Below are 24,913 nucleotides of genomic sequence, written 5' to 3'. Positions count from 1 at the left end.
TCAATAAAAAATAATTTAAGGACTACAGAATCTTAATGTACATGTTTCTAAATGTCCAATACACTCTGGGAGCATAAAAATACAAACCACATATCATTTTTTCTTCTTTTTTTAAACATTTTATCTTGACTGAAAATTAGCCCTGCTCCTGTTCAGGAATCCAATACAGGCATATAGCAGTAGAGGTGGGGGGTTGCTCCTTTTAGAAATGCTGTTCCTTGCTGATATCAAATACATTGTAGATGCAGTTAACCCAGCAGCTAGCTAGTAGAGGGGACTGCAGTTTTAGCCATTTTGGCAGCTGTGGGATTAACTGTATCCGCTATGTATTTGAGCCGTTTCTCAGAGAGCAGGAGATTGTGTGGGAGGTTCCATAATGCTTACATACCCTAAAGGGACAGTCTAGTCCAAAATAAACTTTCATGATTAAGATAGGGCATGTAATTTTAAACAATTTTGCAATTTACTTTTATCACCAATTTTTCTTTGTTCTCTTGGTATTCTTAGTTGAAAGCTTAACCTAGGAGGTTCATATGCAAATTTCTTAGACCTTGAAGGCCACCTCTTTTCAGAATGCATTTTAACAGTTTTTCACCACTAGAGGGTGTTAGTTCATGTGTTTCATATAGATAACACTGTGCTCATGCACGTGAAGTTATCTGGAAGCAGGCACTGATTGGCTAAACTGCAAGTCTGTCAAAAGAACTGAAATAAAGGGGCAGTTTGCAGAGGCTTAGATAAAAGATAATCACAGAGGTAAAAAGTATATTAATATAACTGTGTTGGTTATGCAAAACTGGGGAATGGGTAATAAAGGGATTATCTATCTTTTAAAACAATAAAAATTCTGGTGTAGACTGTCCCTTAAGTTTCAGACTGCAGACGTCCCTAGGGGGAAATATAAGTAAGTGGCTTTCCCTCCTCTTCACATCTCCTGCAAGGGCTCTGCTTTTAGACTTCTATAGATTGATCGGCTGCTACTGAGATCACAAACAGAAAGTGAAAGTAAAACAGCCATTTTACAAATTTGTGCTAACAGCAACTACTAGATGGAGCTGGTTTGCAAGAAATCACATACAAATCAATGCAGTACAGCCACATCTGAGAATTTTTTCTAACAAAAAAATCGCTTACTCTCGTGTTTTTTAAATTGCGGCGATTAATTGTGCAGCCCTAATATATATATATATATATATATATATATATATATATATATATATATATATATATATATATATATATATATATATATATATATATATATGTGTGTGTGTGCGCGCATGTATGAGTAAGTGTATACATATTTATTTATGTATGTGTATGTATGTATGTATGTGTGTTTATGAATGTGTGTATGTATGAGTATGTATACATATTTATGTATGTGTATGTATGTATATGTGCAACGTTTTAAACATATATTTCAATAAAATAACATAGTTTAATGGTTGGTGAAGAACGTGACTATTTGACTGTCTTAGCAGACTTTAAACGTATTGCTCTAGCGTTAATCAACATGAGGTTCTCAGCACACCCCATAGAAGTCTATGTTGTGAGGGATTTAACGCACATATGCTATCCAATATCCAGATGTTAGCATGTCTCAGACTTTCACTCAAGTGCCTATATATTACTTTCAACTTGTAATATGAACGCTATTGATTTTACTTGAGCGGTGTTAGCACACAATATTGTTCCACTTATAATCTAACCCTTGTAATTACAACATATCAGAAGAGTTTAAACATTATTAGAATAGATTAACAGCTTGCTTGGTGCAACAGTTTTTCGATGGTCAAACTCCACCAACCACTTTGCTTATTTGAAGGAGCCAATCAAGACTAGAGTCTGGAGAAGACAAGGCCATTGCCATTGGGGTAACAAAATCTACATTTTATCGCAGTAGCATCAAAGCTAAGATAATAAACTGCAAATTAGGGATAGATATGTAGCAAGGCTAGCCTTTTAAAAATCTGTCATGTGTTTATGGATGTATCTTGCAAAGTTATTCCACTATGCATAATTAAGCACTTTATATTACAATCTGAAAGTAATTACTGTCCCTTCTAACATCTTTTTAATGTACCTCTCATGACCCTTTTAAGCGTGCACTGCACTTATCACACCCACCCTAAAGAAGCAGTCCCTTTTTCTCATCCAACATCAACCAATCTCCTTACTACCCTTTCCATCCCCAAACTATTTGAAAGTGTGGTGGGCAATTATAGATTAACCATTTTCTCATCCAGCTCCTTGTTTGACCCCTATCAGTCTGGCTTCCTTTCTAAACAATCCCCAGAAATGAAACTAAAAAGGAAATACGTTTCTTGTAAAGTAACCTTTGGTTTCTTTGTATTCTTGTATCTGATATAAACAGTGACATTTATTTCCTGTCTCATAAAACAACTGGAGGGTCCAGTACATCTGCTTTTATAACGTTCCTTTCTTTTGCAATTTATTGTTGGCTGCTCTGGCACTATATGCCTCAATCTGACGTTATTGGAAGTCTTTTAAAACGTGAGAACACATTAAAGGGACAATTAAGTCAACATTCAGCTATCTCCCAGTAGTGCATTGCTGCTCCTTCAACAAAGGGAACCAGGTGAATGAAGCAAAGTTGATAATAGAAGTAAATTGGAAAGTGGTTTAAAAGTATATGCTCTATCTAAATCATGAAAGAGAAATGTTGGGTTTCATGGCCCTTTAAGTAATATAAACGCAATCTAAAACAGATAAATATAATGTTATAAATAATGCATGAAATTAAATATTTCAATATGTTTCTGTCAAATAACTGATCTACAACTCTTAATATTGATTTAAATATTCAAATGATTTAATGCATTTTAACTATGAATATTTACAGATTTTCTTTGTTAAGGCATAATAAAATAGTTTATCCTTTGCCTTTCTTCACACTTTAATCCATCAGCCACATCTTGTAGATTCTGTTCTTTGCTGTTAAGTGTTGGGTGGAAAAACCCATAATAAAGGATCAATGAAATGATTCCTAATCCCAAAGAAAGAACTACAACAATACTAAATATAGTAAACAAAATAGTTTGAGTGAATGGAGGTTTAAAATAAAAGCACAAAAAAAGAATACAAGCTGTTAAAAAAGCCCTGAGACTATAATAAATAGAAATGTGGATTTGTGTACTTTGTCCTTTTACATTGAAAAAAGTAAATGAAAGAATGAGTCCAACAACAATTCTGTACAATATCTCCAAGCGGTTTGTTGTACAAAAGTCTGTGTGCTGCTTCCATGTCCAACCAATGCCTGCTGAGCACAGAATTATAAGAGCCACAGTCAATATGTATACATTATAGACCAGAAGAAAGACTAGGCTTAATATCCATGAGGTCAACGTGAAAAGTTTGTAAAATAGATAAGTGAACATAGGTAATCCAACACTAATTCCTTTTTTTCCAGGCAGAGATTTTCTTAAGGACATTTGATAGTCAACGGTAGACCATGATACACTGCCAAATGATAACATAATGGATGCATCTAAAAATAAACAAAGCCATATTGTTAGACATGCATGATTACTTAAGTAAAGGGACATTAAACTCAAAATGTAATCCCCCCATATGCTGTTTAATTATGCATAGTATAATCACCCCCAAGATAATATGTAGTGCATTCCGTAGAAAGCAGAACATTGACCCCATATAACTGCTGCCCTGTGATTGATTGAATTGTGCAAGAGCTCATTTATATGTGTCACTAACTGCCCAAAGCAATCTTAGTTTTTATGTCTATTTAGAGTTTTTATGTCTATGCCTTTCATTTTGCTTGCAAACTTTCAGTATATGGGTATCAAAAGAGGAGTGCAAGTAAACGCCAACTACTGCATTTCAAGAATCTGATCTTGGTAAAAGGGAGCAAAATCATCTTTAACCTCCTCACACGTGCAACTTAGAAGATCACATGACAAGATCACATGACACCTCCTTGGAACAACAGCCATCTCTTCTTGTGGCACATTTGGTTAGCTGTCAGTTTTTTAAACTTTTAGACACCAGGTCTAGAGTAGTAACGTGAGAGGGCTCTGAAACTGCTCATTTATAGTAATAAACGGGGAAGGTGCTGGCTGGGGGTATATAATAATGCCTTATTCATGTTACAGATTCATATGGTGGCATAACATTTATTGTGGTGTTTGGTGTGTTCAGTGGGGCAACCTTTTATTGTAATGTTGGTAAATGGCAACAAAATGCTCCAGTACAAAATTAATTTTGTGTGCTATATGTGCCAGTGATGGAGGATAATGCCACTAGAGCAGGGTTTTGGTTCAGTGCTGGTCATTGATCTCGGTGACACTGGTAATCTCTTATAGGATGAGATCAGTCTAATTTTTTAGTGTAGCATACACATTACTAAAAAGTGCCAGTTGCCCTAAATTTGCAAGTTAGTGCATTTTAGATATTGAGTGCTCCACATAAGACAAGGAAGAGGTGTAAAGAAGAAAAGAGAGGGGTTTTAAAAAAAAAAAAATATCGGCATGAATATAAAGTAGAAAAAACATAATTTATGCTTACCTGATAAATTTATTTCTCTTGTAGTGTATCCAGTCCACGGATCATCCATTACTTATGGAATATATTCTCCTTCCCAACAGGAAGCTGCAAGAGTCCACCCACAGCAAAGCTGCTATATAGCTCCTCCCCTAACTGCCATATTCAGTCATTCGACCGAAAACATGCAGAGAAAGGAAAAACCATAGGGTGCAGTGGTGACTGTAGTTCAAATGAAAAAATTACCTGCCTTAAAGTGACAGGGCGGGCCGTGGACTGGATACACTACAAGAGAAATAAATTTATCAGGTAAGCATAAATTATGTTTTCTCTTGTTAAGTGTATCCAGTCCACGGATCATCCATTACTTATGGAATACGAATACCAAAGCTAAAGTACACGGATGATGGGAGGGACAAGGCAGGTACTTAAACGGAAGTTACCACTGCCTGTAAAAAACCCTTTCTCCCAAAAATAGCCTCCGAAGAAGCAAGGTATCAAATTTGTTAAATTTGAAAAGTATGAAGCGCAGACCAAGACTCCGTCTTGTAAATCTGTTCAACAGAAGCCACATTTAAAAAAGGCCCAAGTGAAAACCACAGCTCTAGTAGAATGAGCTGTAATCCCTTCAGGAGGCTGCTGTCCAGCAGTCTCATAAGCTAAATGAATTATGCTTTTTAACCAAAAAGACAGAGAGGCTGCTGAAGTCTTTTGACCTCTCCTCTGTCCAGAATAGACAACAAACAAGGTGAACGTTTGATGAAAACTGTAGTAGCTTGTAAGTAAAACTTTAAAGCACAAACCACGTCCAATATTGTGTAATAGACGTTCCTTCTTTGAGGAAGGATTAGGATACAAGCATGGAACAACTATCTCTTGAGTGATGTACTTGTTAGATACCACCTTAGGAAAAAACCCAGGTTGGTACGCAGGACTACCTTATCCGTACGAAGGACCAGATAAGGAGAATCACATTGTAACACAGATAACTTGGAGACTCTACGAGTCGAGGAATTAGCTACCCAAAAGGAACTTTCCAAGATAAAGATTGATATCTATGGAACAAAAAAGGTTCAAACGGAACTTCTTGAAGAGCCTTAAGAATCAGGTTTAAGCTCCATGGCGGAGCAACAGTTTTAAACACAGGCTTGGATCTAACCAAAGCCTGACCAAATGCCTGAACGTCTAGAATACCTGCCAGACGCTTGTGCAAAAAAACAGACAGAGTAAAAATCTGTCCCCTTTTAAGGAATTAGCTGACAACCCTTTTCTCAAAAACATCTTGGAGAAAAGATAATATCCTGGGAATCCAGACTTTACTCCATGAGTAACCCTTGGATTCATAACAATCAGATATTTGCACCATATCTATGTTCAATTTTCCTAGAGACAGGCTTTCATGTCTGTATTAAGGTATCAATGACTGACTCGGAGAAGCCATGCTTTGATAACATCAAGCGTTCAGTCTCCAGGCAGTCCATCTCAGATTGATTCTATTTAGATGGTTGAAAGGACCCTGAGGTAGAGGGACCTGTCTCAGAAGCAGAGACCGTGATGGAAAGGATGACATGTCCACCAGATCTGCATACCAGGTCCTGCGTGGCTACGCAGGCACTGTCAAAAACACCAAAGCCCTCTCCTGCTTGGTCTTGACCTCCGGAGGAAATCCCACTCCCCCGGAAGAAAAGTCTGACGACTTAGAAAATCCACCTCCCAGTTCTCAACACCTGGGATATGGATAGCTGATAGACAAGAGTGAGTCTCTGTCCAGTGAATTATTGTAAGACTTCTAACATCGCTAGGGAACTTCTGTTCCCCCTTGATGGCTGATGTAAGCCACAGTCGTGTATATTGTCCGACTGAGTATGATGTACCTCAGAGTTGCTAACTGAGGCCAAGTCTGAAGAGCATGGAATATCACTCCCAGTTCCAGAATATTTATTAGAAGGAGGGTCTCCTCCTAAGTCCACTATCCCTGAGCCTTCAGGGAGTTCCAGACTGCATCCCAACCTAAAAGGCTGGCATCTATTGTAACAATTGTCCCATCTGACCTGCGGAAGGTCATACCCTTGGACAGATGGACCCGACATAGTCACCAGAGAAGAGAATCTCTGGTCTCTTGGTCCAGGTTTAACAGGGGGACAAATCTGTGTAATCCCCGTTCCTCTGACTGAGCATGCATAGTTGCAGCGGTCTGAAATGTAGACGTGCAAACGGTACTATGTCCCTTGCCGCTACCATTAAGCCGATTTCATTCATGTACTGAGCCACCGAAGGGCGCGGATGGGATGAAAAAACACGGCAGAAATTTAGAAACTTTGACAACCTGGACTCCGTCAGGTAAATTTTCATTTCTACAGAATCTATCAGAGTCCCTAGGAGGGAAACCCTTGAGATTGGGGATAGAGAACTCTTTCCTTGTTCACTTTCCACCCATGTGATCTCAGAAATGCCAGTACTACGTCCGTATGAGACTGGGCAATTTGGATGTTTGACGCCTGTATCAGGATGTCGTCTAAATAAGGGGCCACTTCTATGCCCCGCGGTCTAAGGACCGCCAAAGCGACCCCAGAACCTCCATAAAGATTCTTGGGGCTGTAGATATCCCAAAGGAAAGAGCTACAAACTGGTAATGCCTGTCTAGAAAGGCAAACCTGAAAAACGATGGTGATCTTTATGCATCACAATGTGAGGATAAGCATCCTTCAAATCCATTGTAGTCCTCTATTGACTCTCCTGGATCATAGTTAAGATGGTACGAATAGTTTCCATCTTAAATGACGGAATTCTGAGGAATTTGTTTAAGATCTTTAGATCCAAAATAGGTCTGAAGGTTCCCTCTCCTTGGGAACCACAAACAGATTTGAGTAAAAACTCTGTCCCTGTTCCTCTCTTGGAACTGGATGGATCTCGTACACAATGTAAGAATGCCTCCTTCTTTATCTGGTTTGCAGATAATTGTGAAAGGCGAAATCTCCCCTTTTTTTGGGGGGGAATCTTTGAAATCCAGAAGATATCTCTGGGATATAAATTCCAATGCCTAGGGATCCTGGGCATCTCTTGCCCACGCCTGGGCAAAGAATGAAAGTCTGCCCCCTATAGGATCCGTTACCGGATAGGGGTCCGTTCCTTCATGCTGCCTTAGAGGCAGCAGCAGGCTCCTTGGCCTGCTTATCTTTGTTCCAGGTCCGATTGTCTCCAGACCGCCTTGGACTGAGCAAAAATTCCCTCTTGTTTTGCCTTAGAGGAAGAGGATGCCACACCTGCCCTGAAGTTTTTAAAAGGTACGAAAATTAGATTTTTTTTATTTTATTTTTTTTTTTTTGCCCTTGATTTAGACCTATCCTGAGGGGGCTGACCTTTTCCTCCAGTGATATAAGCAATAATCTCCTTCAAACCAGGCCCGAATAGGGTCTGCCCCTTGAAGGGAAGTTAAGTAGCTTATTTATTAAAGTCACGACAGCCGACCATGATATAAGCCATAGCGCTCTGCGTGCCAGTATAGTAAAAAACAGAATTCTTAGCCGTTAGTCTAGTCAAATGAACAAGGCATCAGAAAACAAAGGAATTGGCTAGCATAAGCTTGTCAAATATATTCATCCAATGGAGTCGCTTAACTGTAAAGCCTCATCAAGAGACTCAACCCAGAACGCCGCAGCAGCAGTGACAGAAGCAATGTATGCAAGGGGCTGCAGGATAAAACCCTGTTGAATAAACATTTTTTATCCATTGGATCTAAAAAGCACAACTGTCCTCGTCAGAGGTAGTGGTACGCTTAGCTAGAGTAGAAACTCTTCTCTCCACCTTAGGAACTGTCTGCCAGAAGTCCTGTGTGGTGGTAACTATTAGAAAACATTCTTCTAAAAAATAGGAGGGGAAGAGAACGGCACACCTGGTCTATCCCATTCCTTATTAAAAATTTTTTAGTAAACCTCTTTAGGTATTGGAAAAACATCAGTACACACCGGCACTGCATATTATTTATCCAGTCTACACAATTTCTCTGGCCCTGCGATTGTACACATTCATTCAGAGCAGCCAAAGCCTCCCTGAGCAACAAGTGGAGGTTCTCAAGCATAAATTTTAAATGTAGAAATATCAGAATCAGGTTAAATCATCTTCCCTGAGTCAAAAAAAAAAAAAAAAAAAATCACCCACAGACTAAGCATATTGTGAGGTAGTATCATACATGGTTCTTAAAGCGTCTGTATGCTCTGTATCTACCCCCAGAGCTAACTGCTTTCCTTTAATTTCAGGTAGTCTGACTAATACTGCTGCCAGAATATTATTCACCACCTTTGCCATGTCTTGTAAAATAAACGCTATGGGCGCCCTTGATGTACTTGGCGCCATTTGAGCATGAGTCCCTGAAGCGGGAGTCGAAGGGTCTGACACGTGGGGAGAGTTAGTCAGCATAACTTTCCCCTCGACAGAATCCCCTGGTAAAAGAAACGCTATGGGTGCCCTTGATGTACTTGGCGCCATTTGAGCGTGAGTCCCTAAAGCGGGAGTCAAAAGGTCTGACACGTGGGGAGAGTTAGTCGGCATAACTACCCCCACGACAGAATCCTCTGGTGATAATGTTTTTAAAGACAAAAAATGATCTTTATTGTTTAACATGAAATCAGTACATCTGGTACACATTCTAAGATGGGGTTCCACCATGGCTTTAAAACATAATGAACACAGAGCTTCCTCTATGTCAGGCATGTTAGAACAGACTAATAATGAGACTAGTAAGCTTGGAAAACACTTTAAATCAAGTTAACAAGCAAATATATAAAATGTTACTGTGCCTTTAAGAGAAACAAATTTTGTCAAAATTTGAAAAACAGTGGAAAAAAAAAGGCAGTAAAACAAACGAAATTTTTACAGTACAAGTAATAAGGTAACAGAGCATTGCACCCACTTGCAAATGGATGATTAACCCCTTAATGCAAAAAACAGATAAAAAAAAAAAAAAGACATAGACGTTTTTAAAAACAGACACAACAAACTGCCACAGCCAACAGTGGGAAGCTTCAGTTAACTGTTTCTATGCAAAATTTAAGCCAGCCATGTGGAAAAAACTTAGGCCCCAATAAGTTTTATCACCAAACATATGTTAAAAAACGATTAAACATGCCAGCAAACGTTTTAAAACACATTTTTACAAGAGTATGTATCTCTATTAATAAGCCTGATACCAGTCGCTATCGCTGCATTTAAGGCTTTACTTACATTACTTCGGTATCAGCAGTATTTTCTTAGTCAATTCCATTCCTAGAAAAATATTTTACTGAACATACCTTATCTGCAGGAAAACCTGCACGCCATTCCCCCTCTGAAGTACCTCACTCCTCAGAATGTGTGAGAACAGCAAATGGATCTTAGTTACGTCTGCTAAGATCATAGAAAAACGCAGGCAGATTCTTCTTCCAAATACTGCCTGAGATAAACAGCACACTCCGGTGCCATTTAAAAATAACAAACTTTTGATTGAAGAATAAACTAAGTAGAAAGCACCACAGACTCTCACGACCTCCTATCTATGTTGAGGCTTGCAAGAGAATGACTGAATATGGCAGTTAGGGGAGGAGCTATATAGCAGCTTTGCTGTGGGTGGACTCTTGCAGCTTCCTGTTGGGAAGGAGAATATATTCCATAAGTAATGGATGATCCGTGGACTGGATACACTTAACAAGAGAAAGAGGTCCACCACCATTATCAAAGTGCATCTTGATTTTACATTTCTTATCACCTTTGTTAGCTCACCCACATTGTATGGTCTAAAACCATCTGACTAAGAGCAAGGTAAAAAATTTAGGGTGACTTAACAACTTTAAAACATTTAAGGAAAAACTACATTGTGTGGCTTAAAGTAATATTGTAGTACAATGGATTATTTTTTATTTCTTTAAAATATGCATGTTTCTGACTTGAATGGACTACATTTGTCATTATGGTTGAGTTATGTTCCTCTCCAGTAAATATCAGCCTGTGAACAAAAATACAACAGTATCAGTTGTTGTCCTGCTAGCTCCAGATTACATTTAAACAGCTTTTACTTACCTTTTTAATTTAAAAATATTTTATCATGAAGCATAAAAGAAAATATTTCATCAAGAACATAGCAAAAGATTTTGCTTTTAATAATAAATAGTAAAGTCGTTGGAAGACTTTAATTTGTTTTATGTCTCAGTCTACAACTTTTATATAGTTCAGCTCTCTTATGCACACCTTCAACAATGACCAGGAAACAATAGGAAAGATTACAAGTGAGATGCAACGGACTTTCGCCATTGAGCTAGTGCAATAGTCTTTTCCGCTACAATCCATACCGCGATCTAAGAGCTCTGGTAAAGTGTGTTCAGTAATAAAAAAGTTGCACAAAACACAACAAAAATACATTACAAAGTACACTTACACCCATAAACTACACTATTAACCCCTAAACCGCTATCCCTCCACATCGCAAACACTAAATAAAAGTATTAATCCCTAAACCGCCATCCCCCCACAACCCAAAACTATTTAAATAAATTATTAACCCCTAAACCGCCATTCCCCCACAACAAAATCAATCTAAATAAATTATTAAACCCTAAACCACCATCCCCTCACAATGCAAAGTAATAAACTAACAACTAAACCCCCTAACCTAACACCCCTAGCTTAACCCCAATTAAAATACCTGTAAATTAATTAAAAACTATACTAAGTACATAAAAAACTTACCTGTAAAATTAGATTAAAATCTAAGCTTACCCTAAAAAAAATACATTACAAAAAATAAAAAACCTAACATTACCCAAAAAAACTACCCTTTACAAAAAATTAAAAAACCTAACATTTACACCAAAAAAACAACAACCAACCATTACAAAAAATAACAAAAGCTCCCCTTACAAAAAAATAACAAACGAAATTACCAAAAAGAAAAAAAATATTCCTATTCTAATACCCTACAAAAAAATTTAAAAAAACTAATCTCAAAAAAAAAACTAAGTCTAATCCCAAAATTGGTACTCACCAATAATGATGGGCACTGAGAGTAGCACAGCACTTCTGTCAGGTGCATGCCAATGTAAGGGTGCTGTAACCACTTATTGGTCTACAGTTCACAGACGGCAGCACCTTCCAATATATAAAAGTCTTTTTATTTCATCATACCAGGATTACAAGAAATGTGACGTTTCGGGTATATAACCCTTAATCATACATAGCTACAAACTAACAAGTGCGCTCTTATATAGGCCCACTTACACTCAGGTGTTCAATTAACACCTCAGTACAACACCACCTAGTGGTTACATCTTGTTACAAAGATATAAATCCCAAACACTTGTTACATTTAAAGTACACAGTGCAGATCAAACATTAAAAACAATATACAAATATCATAGCAAATGTGTATACAGATATGTTAATATACGCTGTCAATTTTAAAGACACTCAGCAATGGAACACATTCATAGGAAAAGAGTTACAAAAATAAAGAAAAATCTAATTCTTTATTTAAACCCTGGGGTTGCATGTCATTTAGTTTGTATATTCAAAATGCCTCTTTCCTTTTAAGCAGTAACTCTCTGTCACCTCCCCGCCTAATTTACTTCTATTGTCTAATTTGTTTCATTCTCTTGGTATGCTTTGTTGAAGGAGCAGCAATGCATTAATGGGTTCTAAATGAACGAAAGGGTGAGCCAATGACAATCGGTATATATATGCAGCCACCAATCAGCAGCTAGAACCTAGGTTATCTGCTGCTCCTGAACTTGCCTAGATAAACCTTTCAGCAAAGGATAACAAGAGAAGTAAGCAAATTAAATAATAGAAGTAAATTGGAAAGTTGTTTAAAGTTGTATTCTCTATATTAATCATAAAAGAAACATTTTGGGTTTCATGTCCCTTTAAAGGGACAGTCAACACCAGAATTATTTTTGATTTAAAAGACAGATAATCCCTTAATTACCCATTCCCTAGATTTACATAACCAACACAGTTATAATAATACACGTTTTACCTCTGTAATTACCTTGTATCTAAGCCGCTGCAGACTGCCCCCTTATTTCAGTTCTTTTGACAGACTTGCATATTAGCAAATCAGTGCTCACTCCTTGGTAAATTCACGTGCATGAGCTGAATGTTATCTATATGGCACACATGAACTAATGCCCTCTAGTGGTGGAAAACTGTCAAAATGCATTTAGATTAGAGGTGGCCTTCAAGGTCTAAGAAATTAGCATATGAACCTCCAAGGTTTAGATTTCAATTAAGAATACGAAGAGAACAAAGCAAAATTGGTGCTAAAAGTAAATTGGAAAGTTGTTTAAAATTACATGCCCTATTTGAATCATGAAAGATTTTTTTTGGACTTGACTGTCCCTTTAAAAGTGCATTCAGGTTTTTTACAAGACCATTTAATCCCTAATTTAAAAAAATATAAAAAAATAAAAAAAATCCTAAAACTAACCCCCAAATAGGTACTCACCGTTCCTGAAGTCCGACGGAGGTGTTCTTCCAGGCGGCTCCATCATCTTCTATCTTCATCCGGAGCGAAGGCGGCTCGGAGCGGAGTTGTGGAGCTGGCTTCCCCGATGCACAGATCCTCAGCAGCGGTCCTCAGCAGCGGTGGTCCAAAGCTGCATGGAGGCTCCTCTTTATGCGATCGTCCACCGCACACTGAAGATTAAATGCAAGGTACCCCATATTTATTGGGGTACTTTGCATATCTATTGGCTGAAATTTTGAAATCAGCCAATAGGATGAGAGCTACTAAAATCTTATTGGCTGATTTGAACAGCCAATAGGATTTCAGTAGCTCTAATCCTATTGGCTGATTTCAAAATTTCAGCCAATAGGAATGCAAGTTACCCCAAATTGACTGCGGTACCTTGCACTCAATTTTCAGTGTACGCCGGAGATCAGATGAAGAGGAGTCTCCACGCCACCGAGAATCGCCGCTGCTAAAGACCGCCGCTCAGGACCGCCGCTGAGAACCACCACTGAGGACCGCCGCTCTGTATCCGCGAATCGGGGAAGACCGCTCCGCACCTCCGCTCCACGCCACCTTCACTCCGGATGAAGATAGAAGATGATGGAGCCAACTGGAAGAAGACCTCCGTCAGACTTCAGGAACGGTGAGTATCTATTTGGGGCTTAGTTTTAGGATATTTTTTATTTTTAAGATTAGGGATTTAATGGTCTGTAAAAGAGCTGAATGCCCTTTCTCCAACATAGGTGTGTCCGGTCCACGGCGTCATCCTTACTTGTGGGATATTCTCTTCCCCAACAGGAAATGGCAAAGAGCCCAGCAAAGCTGGTCACATGATCCCTCCTAGGCTCCGCCTACCCCAGTCATTCTCTTTGCCGTTGTACAGGCAACATCTCCACGGAGATGGCTTAGAGTTTTTTAGTGTTTAACTGTAGTTTTTATTATTCAATCAAGAGTTTGTTATTTTGAAATAGTGCTGGCATGTACTATTTACTCAGAAACAGAAAAGAGATGAAGATTTCTGTTTGTATGAGGAAAATGATTTTAGCAACCGTCACTAAAATCCATGGCTGTTCCACACAGGACTGTTGAGAGCAATTAACTTCAGTTGGGGGAACAGTGAGCAGTCTCTTGCTGCTTGAGGTATGACACATTCTAACAAGACGATGTAATGCTGGAAGTTGTCATTTTCCCTATGGGATCCGGTAAGCCATGTTTATTACGATCGTAAATAAGGGCTTCACAAGGGCTTATTAAGACTGTAGACTCTTTCTGGGCTAAATCGATTCATTATTAACACATATTTAGCCTTGAGGAATCATTTTATCTGGGTATTTTGATATAATAATATCGGCAGGCACTGTTTTAGACACCTTATTCTTAGGGGCTTTCCCAAAGCATAGGCAGAGCTTCATTTTCGCGCCGGTGTGGCGCACTTGTTTTTGAGAGGCATGGCATGCAGTCGCATGTGAGAGGAGCTCTGATACTTAGAAAAGGCTTTCTGAAGGCGTCATTTGGTATCGTATTCCCCTTTGGGCTTGGTTGGGTCTCAGCAAAGCAGATACCAGGGACTGTAAAGGGGTTAAAGTTCAAAACGGCTCCGGTTCCGTTATTTTAAGGGTTAAAGCTTCCAAATTTGGTGTGCAATACTTTTAAGGCTTTAAGACACTGTGGTGAAAATTTGGTGAATTTTGAACAATTCCTTCATGTTTTTTCGCAATTGCAGTAATAAAGTGTGTTCAGTTTAAAATTTAAAGTGACAGTAACGGTTTTATTTTAAAACGTTTTTTGTACTTTGTTATCAAGTTTATGCCTGTTTAACATGTCTGAACTACCAGATAGACTGTGTTCTGAATGTGGGGAAGCCAGAATTCCTATTCATTTAAATAAATGTGATTTATGTGACAATGACAATGATGCCCAAGATGATTCCTCAAGTGAGGGGAGTAAGCATGGTACTGCATCATTCCCTCCTTCGTCTACACGAGTCTTGCCCACTCAGGAGGCCCCTAGTACATCTAGCGCGCCAATACTCCTTACTATGCAACAATTAACGGCTGTAATGGATAATTCTGTCAAAAACATTTTAGCCAAAATGAACACTTATCAGCGTAAGCGCGATTGCTCTGTTTTAGATACTGAAGAGCATGACGACGCTGATAATAATATTTCTGAAGGGCCCCTAACCCAGTCTGATGGGGCCAGGGAGGTTTTGTCTGAGGGAGAAATTACTGATTCAGGGAACATTTCTCAACAAGCTGAACCTGATGTGATTGCATTTAAATTTAAGTTGGAACATCTCCGCATTCTGCTTAAGGAGGTATTATCCACTCTGGATGATTGTGACAAGTTGGTCATCCCAGAGAAACTATGTAAAATGGACAAGTTCCTAGAGGTGCCGGGGCTCCCAGAAGCTTTTCCTATACCCAAGCGGGTGGCGGACATTGTTAATAAAGAATGGGAAAGGCCCGGTATTCCTTTCGTTCCTCCCCCCATATTTAAAAAATTGTTTCCTATGGTCGACCCCAGAAAGGACTTATGGCAGACAGTCCCCAAGGTCGAGGGAGCGGTTTCCACTTTAAACAAACGCACCACTATACCCATAGAGGATAGTTGTGCTTTCAAAGATCCTATGGATAAAAAATTAGAAGGTTTGCTTAAAAAAATGTTTGTTCAGCAGGGTTACCTTCTACAACCAATTTCATGCATTGTCCCTGTCGCTACAGCCGCATGTTTCTGGTTCGATGAGCTGATAAAGGCGGTCGATAGTGATTCTCCTCCTTATGAGGAGATTATGGACAGAATCAATGCTCTCAAATTGGCTAATTCTTTCACCCTAGACGCCACTTTGCAATTGGCTAGGTTAGCGGCTAAGAATTCAGGGTTTGCTATTGTGGCGCGCAGAGCGCTTTGGTTGAAATCTTGGTCGGCTGATGCGTCTTCCAAGAACAAGCTACTTCACATTCCTTTCAAGGGGAAAACGCTGTTTGGCCCTGACTTGAAAGAGATTATCTCTGATATCACTGGGGGTAAGGGCCACGCCCTTCCTCAGGATCGGCCTTTCAAGGCAAAAAATAAACCTAATTTTCGTCCCTTTTGTAGAAACGGACCAACCCAAAGTGCTACGTCCTCTAAGCAAGAGGGTAATACTTCTCAAGCCAAGCCAGCTTGGAGACCAATGCAAGGCTGGAACAAGGGAAAGCAGGCCAAGAAACCTGCCACTGCTACCAAGACAGCATGAAATGTTGGCCCCCGATCCGGGACCGGATCTGGTGGGGGGCAGACTCTCTCTCTTCGCTCAGGCTTGGGCAAGAGATGTTCTGGATCCTTGGGCGCTAGAAATAGTCTCCCAAGGTTATCTTCTGGAATTCAAGGGACTTCCCCCAAGGGGGAGGTTCCACAGGTCTCAGTTGTCTTCAGACCACATAAAAAGACAGGCATTCTTACATTGTGTAGAAGACCTGTTAAAAATGGGAGTGATTCATCCTGTTCCATTAAGAGAACAAGGGATGGGGTTCTACTCCAATCTGTTCATAGTTCCCAAAAAAGAGGGAACGTTCAGACCAATCTTAGATCTCAAGATCTTAAACAAGTTTCTCAAGGTTCCATCGTTCAAGATGGAAACCATTCGAACTATTCTTCCTTCCATCCAGGAAGGTCAATTCATGACCACGGTGGATTTAAAGGATGCGTATCTACATATTCCTATCCACAAGGAACATCATCGGTTCCTAAGGTTCGCATTCCTGGACAAACATTACCAGTTCGTGGCGCTTCCTTTCGGATTAGCCACTGCTCCAAGGATTTTCACAAAGGTACTAGGGTCCCTTCTAGCTGTGCTAAGACCAAGGGGCATTGCTGTAGTACCTTACTTGGACGACATTCTGATTCAAGCGTCGTCCCTTCCTCAAGCAAAGGCTCACACGGACATTGTCCTGGCCTTTCTCAGATCTCACGGATGGAAAGTGAACGTGGAAAAGAGTTCTCTATCTCCGTCAACAAGGGTTCCCTTCTTGGGAACAATAATAGACTCCTTAGAAATGAGGATTTTCCTGACAGAGGCCAGAAAAACAAAACTTCTAGACTCTTGTCGGATACTTCGTTCCGTTCCTCTTCCTTCCATAGCTCAGTGCATGGAAGTGATCGGGTTGATGGTAGCGGCAATGGACATAGTTCCTTTTGCGCGCATTCATCTAAGACCATTACAACTGTGCATGCTCAGTCAGTGGAATGGGGACTATACAGACTTGTCTCCGAAGATACAAGTAAATCAGAGGACCAGAGACTCACTCCGTTGGTGGCTGTCCCTGGACAACCTGTCACAAGGGATGACATTCCGCAGACCAGAGTGGGTCATTGTCACGACCGACGCCAGTCTGATGGGCTGGGGCGCGGTCTGGGGATCCCTGAAAGCTCAGGGTCTTTGGTCTCGGGATCTCTTCTACCGATAAATATTCTGGAACTGAGAGCGATATTCAATGCTCTCAAGGCTTGGCCTCAGCTAGCGAGGGCCAAGTTCATACGGTTTCAATCAGACAACATGACAACTGTTGCGTACATCAACCATCAGGGGGGAACAAGGAGTTCCCTAGCGATGGAAGAAGTGACCAAAATCATTCTATGGGCGGAGTCTCACTCCTGCCACCTGTCTGCTATCCACATCCCAGGAGTGGAAAATTGGGAAGCGGATTTTCTGAGTCGTCAGACGTTGCATCCGGGGGAGTGGGAACTCCATCCGGAAATCTTTGCCCAAGTCACTCAGCTGTGGGGCATTCCAGACATGGAACTGATGGCCTCTCGTCAGAACTTCAAAGTTCCTTGCTACGGGTCCAGATCCAGGGATCCCAAGGCGGCTCTAGTGGATGCACTAGTAGCACCTTGGACCTTCAAACTAGCTTATGTGTTCCCGCCGTTTCCTCTCATCCCCAGGCTGGTAGCCAGGATCAATCAGGAGAGGGCGTCGGTGATCTTGATAGCTCCTGCGTGGCCACGCAGGACTTGGTATGCAGATCTGGTGAATATGTCATCGGCTCCACCTTGGAAGCTACCTTTGAGACGAGACCTTCTTGTTCAGGGTCCGTTCGAACATCCGAATCTGGTTTCACTCCAGCTGACTGCTTGGAGATTGAACGCTTGATCTTATCGAAGCGAGGGTTCTCAGATTCTGTTATCGATACTCTTGTTCAGGCCAGAAAGCCTGTAACTAGAAAGATTTACCACAAAATTTGGAAAAAATATATCTGTTGGTGTGAATCTAAAGGATTCCCTTGGGACAAGGTTAAGATTCCTAGGATTCTATCCTTCCTTCAAGAAGGATTGGAAAAAGGATTATCTGCAAGTTCCCTGAAGGGACAGATTTCTGCCTTGTCTGTGTTACTTCACAAAAAGCTGGCAGCTGTGCCAGATGTTCAAGCCTTTGTTCAGGCTCTGGTTAGAATTAAGCCTGTTTACAAATCTTTGACTCCTCCTTGGAGTCTCAATTTGGTTCTTTCAGTTCTTCAGGGGGTTCCGTTTGAACCCTTACATTCCGTTGATATTAAGTTATTATCTTGGAAAGTTTTGTTTTTAGTTGCAATTTCTTCTGCTAGAAGAGTTTCAGAATTATCTGCTCTGCAGTGTTCTCCTCCTTATCTGGTGTTCCATGCAGATAAGGTGGTTTTACGTACTAAACCTGGTTTTCTTCCAAAAGTTGTTTCTAACAAAAACATTAACCAGGAGATTATCGTACCTTCTCTGTGTCCGAAACCAGTTTCAAAGAAGGAACGATTGTTGCACAATTTGGATGTTGTTCGCGCTCTAAAATTCTATTTAGATGCTACAAAGGATTTTAGACAAACATCTTCCTTGTTTGTGGTTTATTCCGGTGAAAGGAGAGGTCAAAAAGCAACTTCTACCTCTCTTTCTTTTTGGATTAAAAGCATCATCAGATTGGCTTACGAGACTGCCGGACGGCAGCCTCCCGAAAGAATCACAGCTCATTCCACTAGGGCTGTGGCTTCCACATGGGCCTTCAAGAACGAGGCTTCTGTTGATCAGATATGTAGGGCAGCGACTTGGTCTTCACTGCACACTTTTACCAAATTTTACAAGTTTGATACTTTTGCTTCTTCTGAGGCTATTTTTGGGAGAAAGGTTTTGCAAGCCGTGGTGCCTTCCATTTAGGTGACCTGATTTGCTCCCTCCCTTCATCCGTGTCCTAAAGCTTTGGTATTGGTTCCCACAAGTAAGGATGACGCCGTGGACCGGACACACCTATGTTGGAGAAAACAGAATTTATGTTTACCTGATAAATTACTTTCTCCAACGGTGTGTCCGGTCCACGGCCCGCCCTGGTTTTTTTAATCAGGTCTGATAATTTATTTTCTTTAACTACAGTCACCACGGTACCATATGGTTTCTCCTATGCAAATATTCCTCCTTAACGTCGGTCGAATGACTGGGGTAGGCGGAGCCTAGGAGGGATCATGTGACCAGCTTTGCTGGGCTCTTTGCCATTTCCTGTTGGGGAAGAGAATATCCCACAAGTAAGGATGACGCCGTGGACCGGACACACCGTTGGAGAAAGTAATTTATCAGGTAAACATAAATTCTGTTTTTAAGGGTAGTAAAGTATCTGTATGCCGTTTTAAGGGCAATGCCCATAGATATGCCCCTTTAGGGGCAATGGGTAGCTTAGGTTATTTTAGTGTTAGTTTTTTTTTATTGGGGGGGCGTTGGTTGGGTGAGGTTTTTTTTACAGTTAGGGGGTAATTGGTAATTTTTGTTTAAGTAAAAGAGCTGTTTAACTTGCATTGGTAGTTTGGTATTTGATTAGGGGGTGTTTTTATTTTGGGTTTTTTTTAATTTGTATAGGGATATTAGTTTAAGTTTAAATGTTTTATTTTGTATGGCTTTGTTTATTTTTTTCTGTAAAATTACTTTTTTTATTTTTTGTAACATTAGCTTGGGGGTTTGTATTTTTTAAACATAGACTGCTCTCTGGGCAGGCTTATCGCCTAGTAAACACATGAATACATATGAACACACATATACATACATATAAATACAGTACATATACATATTTAGACATGTATATGTATGTATATCTATGTTAAAGCCCTTTGCCGGTCTTTTTTTTCTAACACACAAACAGACATGCATGAGCATTGGAGCCCTTTACAGTCAAGTAGAGGAAACCACGAAAGATCATATGTATGCAATATTTATATTTAATAATGTCACAGTGTGTATTTACTGTAAATATTTTACATTTCAATGTTCTGCACATAGCAGAATATGCTCAAAGTATTTATAAATAGATATTCTTATATATATATATCTGTATATATCTATATCTATATATATAATCATGTTTATATATAGGTATACTGTAGATATATATTTTAGGAAAATACCATCAGATATATTTCTTTAAATTTAAAAAGATAGGCACTAAATATATGAGTCTTAGTGTAAAAGACAGGGAATTCAGCACTCTTTTTGATAAATCTATCATTTATTATATGTATATTATACAACTGAGGAATATCCTGTCATCTTAGCAAACATACACATATCCCTACATGCAAAGTGCAAGAAAGTGCTTAGACATAAAGTGCTTAGACATTTATAAATAAATATACACAAAAATATATACAACAAATATGGACAGATCACGTCTGATGTACAAAAGAATCACATATCATGCAACACCCTGCTGAATCAAACGCTATGCATAATAGGACTTGTCTGGCCTGGTAAACTTGGGGATCTATGCATGCACAGTTATCACAGAGATGGCGTTAATATTGCTATTATACAGCGCAGATAATAGTATGCTCAGTTTCCATGTTTAACAGTTGGCGTGGCTACATGATCTGATGTCGAAAGACTTTGACACTGATGGCGCTTAAGCAGAGTCTCTCTTTCCAAGCACGCATGTTTTTTCCATGAAAAGTCGATGGTAGCTGTTGACTAATACTGGTGCAAGCACAGGATCCATGCTTCATCATAGAGTATGATGACACGCAGTCATAAGGAGAGGTATCATTCGAGTCATAAACGGAACCGCTAAATGTGGAGCCTGTCTGTCTGTATGATTGGCAGGTGTTCCGGAATACACTATTTGCCTCCTGTCTGTACTTCTTATGTTTGCATGGACCTTTTCAAGTCTTTTAAAGTGGAACATTTATATGTATGCTTGCTTCTACACCTCATGCTACTAATTACATTTCCTGGCTACTTGCTGGATATTTAACCACTTGCTTAATGCTTTTTGCTGACTTGGCATGGATATGTGCGTTTCCTATAGTTTACTAACAAATGACATTAACAACGGAACTGTTAAACATGAAAATTGGGCATACTATCATCTGCGCTGTATAATAGCAATATTAACGCCATCTCTGTGATAACTGTGCATGCATAGATCCCCAAGTTTGCCTGGCCAGACAGGTCCTATTACGCATAGGGTTTGGTTCAGCAGGGTGTTGTATGCTATGTGATTCTTTTGTACATCCATATTTGTTGTATATATTTTTGTATATAAATGTCCAAGCACTTTATGTCTAAGCACTTTCTTGCACTTTGCATGTAGTGATATGTGTATGTTTGCTACGATGACAGGATATTCCTCAGTTGTATTATATACATATAATAAATGATAGATTTATCAAAAAGAGTGCTGAATTCCCTTTCTTTTGCACTAAGACTCTCATATTTTAGTGCCTATCTTTTTAAATTTAAAGAAATATACAGCCAGATTACGAGTTTTGCGTTAGGAGTTATGCGGTGCTAACGAGCAGTTTGGCTCACCGCTCACTTACCTGCAGCGCTGGTATTACAGGTTTTTACAAACCCGGCGTTAAAAGGCAAGAAGTGAACGTAGAGCAAAATTGTGCTCCATACCACACTCCAATACCAGTGCTGCTTAAGTCAGTGGTGAGCTGGTTATACGTGCTTGTGCACGATTTCCCTATAGACATCAAAGGGGAGAGCCGGCTGAGAAAAAGTCTAACACCTGCAAAAAAGCAGCGTAAAACTCAGTAACGCAACCCCATTGATTCCTATGGGGAAACACATTTTATGTTTACACCTAACACCCTAACATGAACCCCGAGTCTAAACACCCCTAATCTTACACTTATTAACCCCTAAACTGCTGCCCCCGATATCGCAGACACTTGCATTATATTTATTAACCCCTAATCTGCCGCTCTGGACACTGCCGCCACCTACATTAACCACTAAACTGCTGCCCCCAACATCGCTGACACCTACATTATATTTATTAACCCCTAATCTTCAGCCCCAATGTTGCCGCAACCTGCCTACACTTATAAACCCCTAATCTGCCGCCCCCAATGTCACCGCCCCTATATTAAATGTAACTAAGTCTAACCCTAACTCTTATACCCCATAACTTAAATATATTTTAAATAAATCTAAATAAAATTACTATCATTAACTAAATTATTCCTATTTAAAACTAAATACTTACCTATAAAATAAACCCTAAGCTAGCTACAATATAACTAATAGTTACATTGTATCTAGCTTAGGGTTTATTTTTATTTTACAGGCAAGTTTGTATTTATTTTAACTAGGTAGAATAATTTAATAAGTACCTAGCTAAAATAAATAAAAAATGTACCTGTAAAATAAAACCTAACCTAAGTAACAATAACACCTAACACTACACTATAATTAAATCAATTCCCTAAATTAAATGCAATTAAATAAATTAAATTAAATTAGCAAAATCACAAAAAAAACACTAAATTACAGAAAATAAAAAACAAATTACAGATCTTTAAACTAATTACACCTAATCTAATAGCCCTATCAAAATAAAAAAGCCCCCCCAAATAAAAAAAAAACCCTAGCCTAAACTAAACTACCAATAGCCCTTAAAAGGGCCTTTTGCGGGGCATTGCCCCAAAGAAATCAGCTCTTTTACCTGTAAAAAAAAATACAAACACCCCCCAACAGTAAAACCCACCACCCACACAACCAGCCCCCCCAAATAAAATACTAACTAAAAAAACCTAAGTTCCCCATTGCCCTGAAAAGGGCATTTGGATAGGCATTGCCCTTAAAAGGGCATTTAGCTCTATTGCGGCCCAAAGTCCCTAATCTAAAAAATAAACCCACCTAATACACCCTTAAAAAAATCCTAACACTAACCCCCGAAGATTCACTTACCGGGAGAAGTCTTCATCCAAGCAGCAAGATGTCCTCAACGAAGCCGGCAGACGTGGTCCTCCAGACGGGCAGAAGTGGTCCTCCAGACGGGCAGAAGTCTTCATCCAGACGGCATCTTCTATCTTCATTCTTCTGGCGCGAAGCGGGTCCATCTTCAAGACATCCTACGTGGAGCATCCTCTTCAAACGACGTCTTCTTCGTAATGAATATCACTTTAAGTGACGTCATCCAAGATGGCGTTGCTTAGATTCCGATTGGCTGATAGAATTCTATCAGCCAATCGGAATTAAGGTAGAAAAAATCCTATTGGCTGATGCAATCAGCCAATAGGATTGAGCTGGCATTCTATTGGCTGTTCCAATAAGCCAATAGAATGCAAGCTCAATCATATTGGCTGATTGGATTAGCCAATAGGACTGAAGTTCAATCCTATTGGCTGATTGCATCAGCCAATAGGATTTTTTTCTGCCTTAATTCCGATTGGCTGATAGAATTCTATCAGCCAATCGGAATCTAAGGGACGCCATCTTGGATGACGTCACTTAAAGTGATATTCATTACGAAGGAGACGTTGTTTGAAAAGGATGCTCCGCGTCGGATGTCTTGAAGATGGACCAGCTCCACGCCAGAAGGATGAAGATAGAAGATGCCGTCTGGATGAAGACTTCTGCCCGTCTGGAGGACCACTTCTGCCCGTCTGGAGGACCACTTCTGCCGGCTTCGTTGAGGACATCTTGCTACTTGGATGAAGACTTCTCTCGGTAAGTGAATCTTCGGGGGGTTAGTGTTAGGATTTTTTAGATTAAGGACTTTGGGCCGCAATAGAACTAAATGCCCTTTTAAGGGCAATGCCCATCCAAATGCCCTTTTTCAGGGCAATGGGAAGCTTAGGTTTTTTTAGTTAGTATTTTATTTGGGGGGTTGGTTGTGTGGGTGGTGGGTTTTACTGTTGGGGGGGTGTTTGTATTTTTTTTACAAGGAAAAATAGCTGATTTCTTTGGGGCAATGCCCCGCAAAAGGCCCTTTTAAGGGCTATTGGTAGTTTAGTTTAGGCTAGGGTTTTTTTTATTTTGGGGGGCTTTTTTTATTTTGATAGGGCTATTAGATTAGGTGTAATTAGTTTAAAGATCTGTAATTTGTTTTTTATTTTCTGTAATTAAGTGTTTTTTTGTGATTTAGCTAATTTAATTTAATTAATTGTATTTAATTTAGGGAATTGGTTTAATTATAGTGTAGTGTTAGTGTAGTGTAACTTAGGTTAGGTTTTATTTTACAGGTAAATTTGTATTTATTTTAGCTAGGTAGTTATTAAATAGTTAATAACTATTTAATAACTATTCTACCTAGTTAAAATAAATACAAACTTGCCTGTAAAATAAAAATAAAGCCTAAGCTAGATACAATGTAACTATTAGTTATATTGTAGCTATCTTAGGGTTTATTTTACAGGTAAGTATTTAGTTTTAAATAGGAATAATTTAGTTAATGATAGTAATTTGATTTAGATTTATTTAAATTATATTTAAGTTAGGGGGTGTTAGGGTTAGACTTAGGTTTAGGGGTTAATAAATTTAATATAGTGGCGGCAATGTTGGGGGCGGCAGATTAGGGGTTAATAAATATAATGTAGGTGGCGGCAATGTTAGGGGCGGCAGATTAGGGGTTAATAATATTTAACTATTGTTTGTGATGCGGGAGCGCGGCGGTTTAGGGGTTAATATGTTTATTATAGTGGC

General features: G+C 39.5%; 1 protein-coding gene across 2 annotated transcripts in view; it reads right to left on the bottom strand.

Annotated features, from left to right (window-relative positions):
* Window positions 1-2,814: 2,814 nt before the first annotated feature.
* XKR9 (XK related 9) overlaps window positions 2,815-24,913 on the bottom strand; it is a 157,694-nt gene continuing 135,595 nt past the window's right edge. For both annotated transcript variants that reach the window (XM_053715115.1, XM_053715116.1), the window contains exon 4: window positions 2,815-3,511. In XM_053715115.1, the coding sequence (XP_053571090.1) occupies window positions 2,877-3,511 (635 nt within the window). In that variant the 3' untranslated portion in view covers window positions 2,815-2,876. The remainder of the gene's footprint in view (window positions 3,512-24,913) is intronic.

The sequence above is a fragment of the Bombina bombina genome, chromosome 5 (assembly GCF_027579735.1).
Source record: "Bombina bombina isolate aBomBom1 chromosome 5, aBomBom1.pri, whole genome shotgun sequence".
Taxonomy (NCBI): Eukaryota; Metazoa; Chordata; class Amphibia; order Anura; family Bombinatoridae; genus Bombina; species Bombina bombina.
Note: the sequence above shows the minus strand (reverse complement) of the source record. Positions and strands in the feature narration are given on the sequence as shown.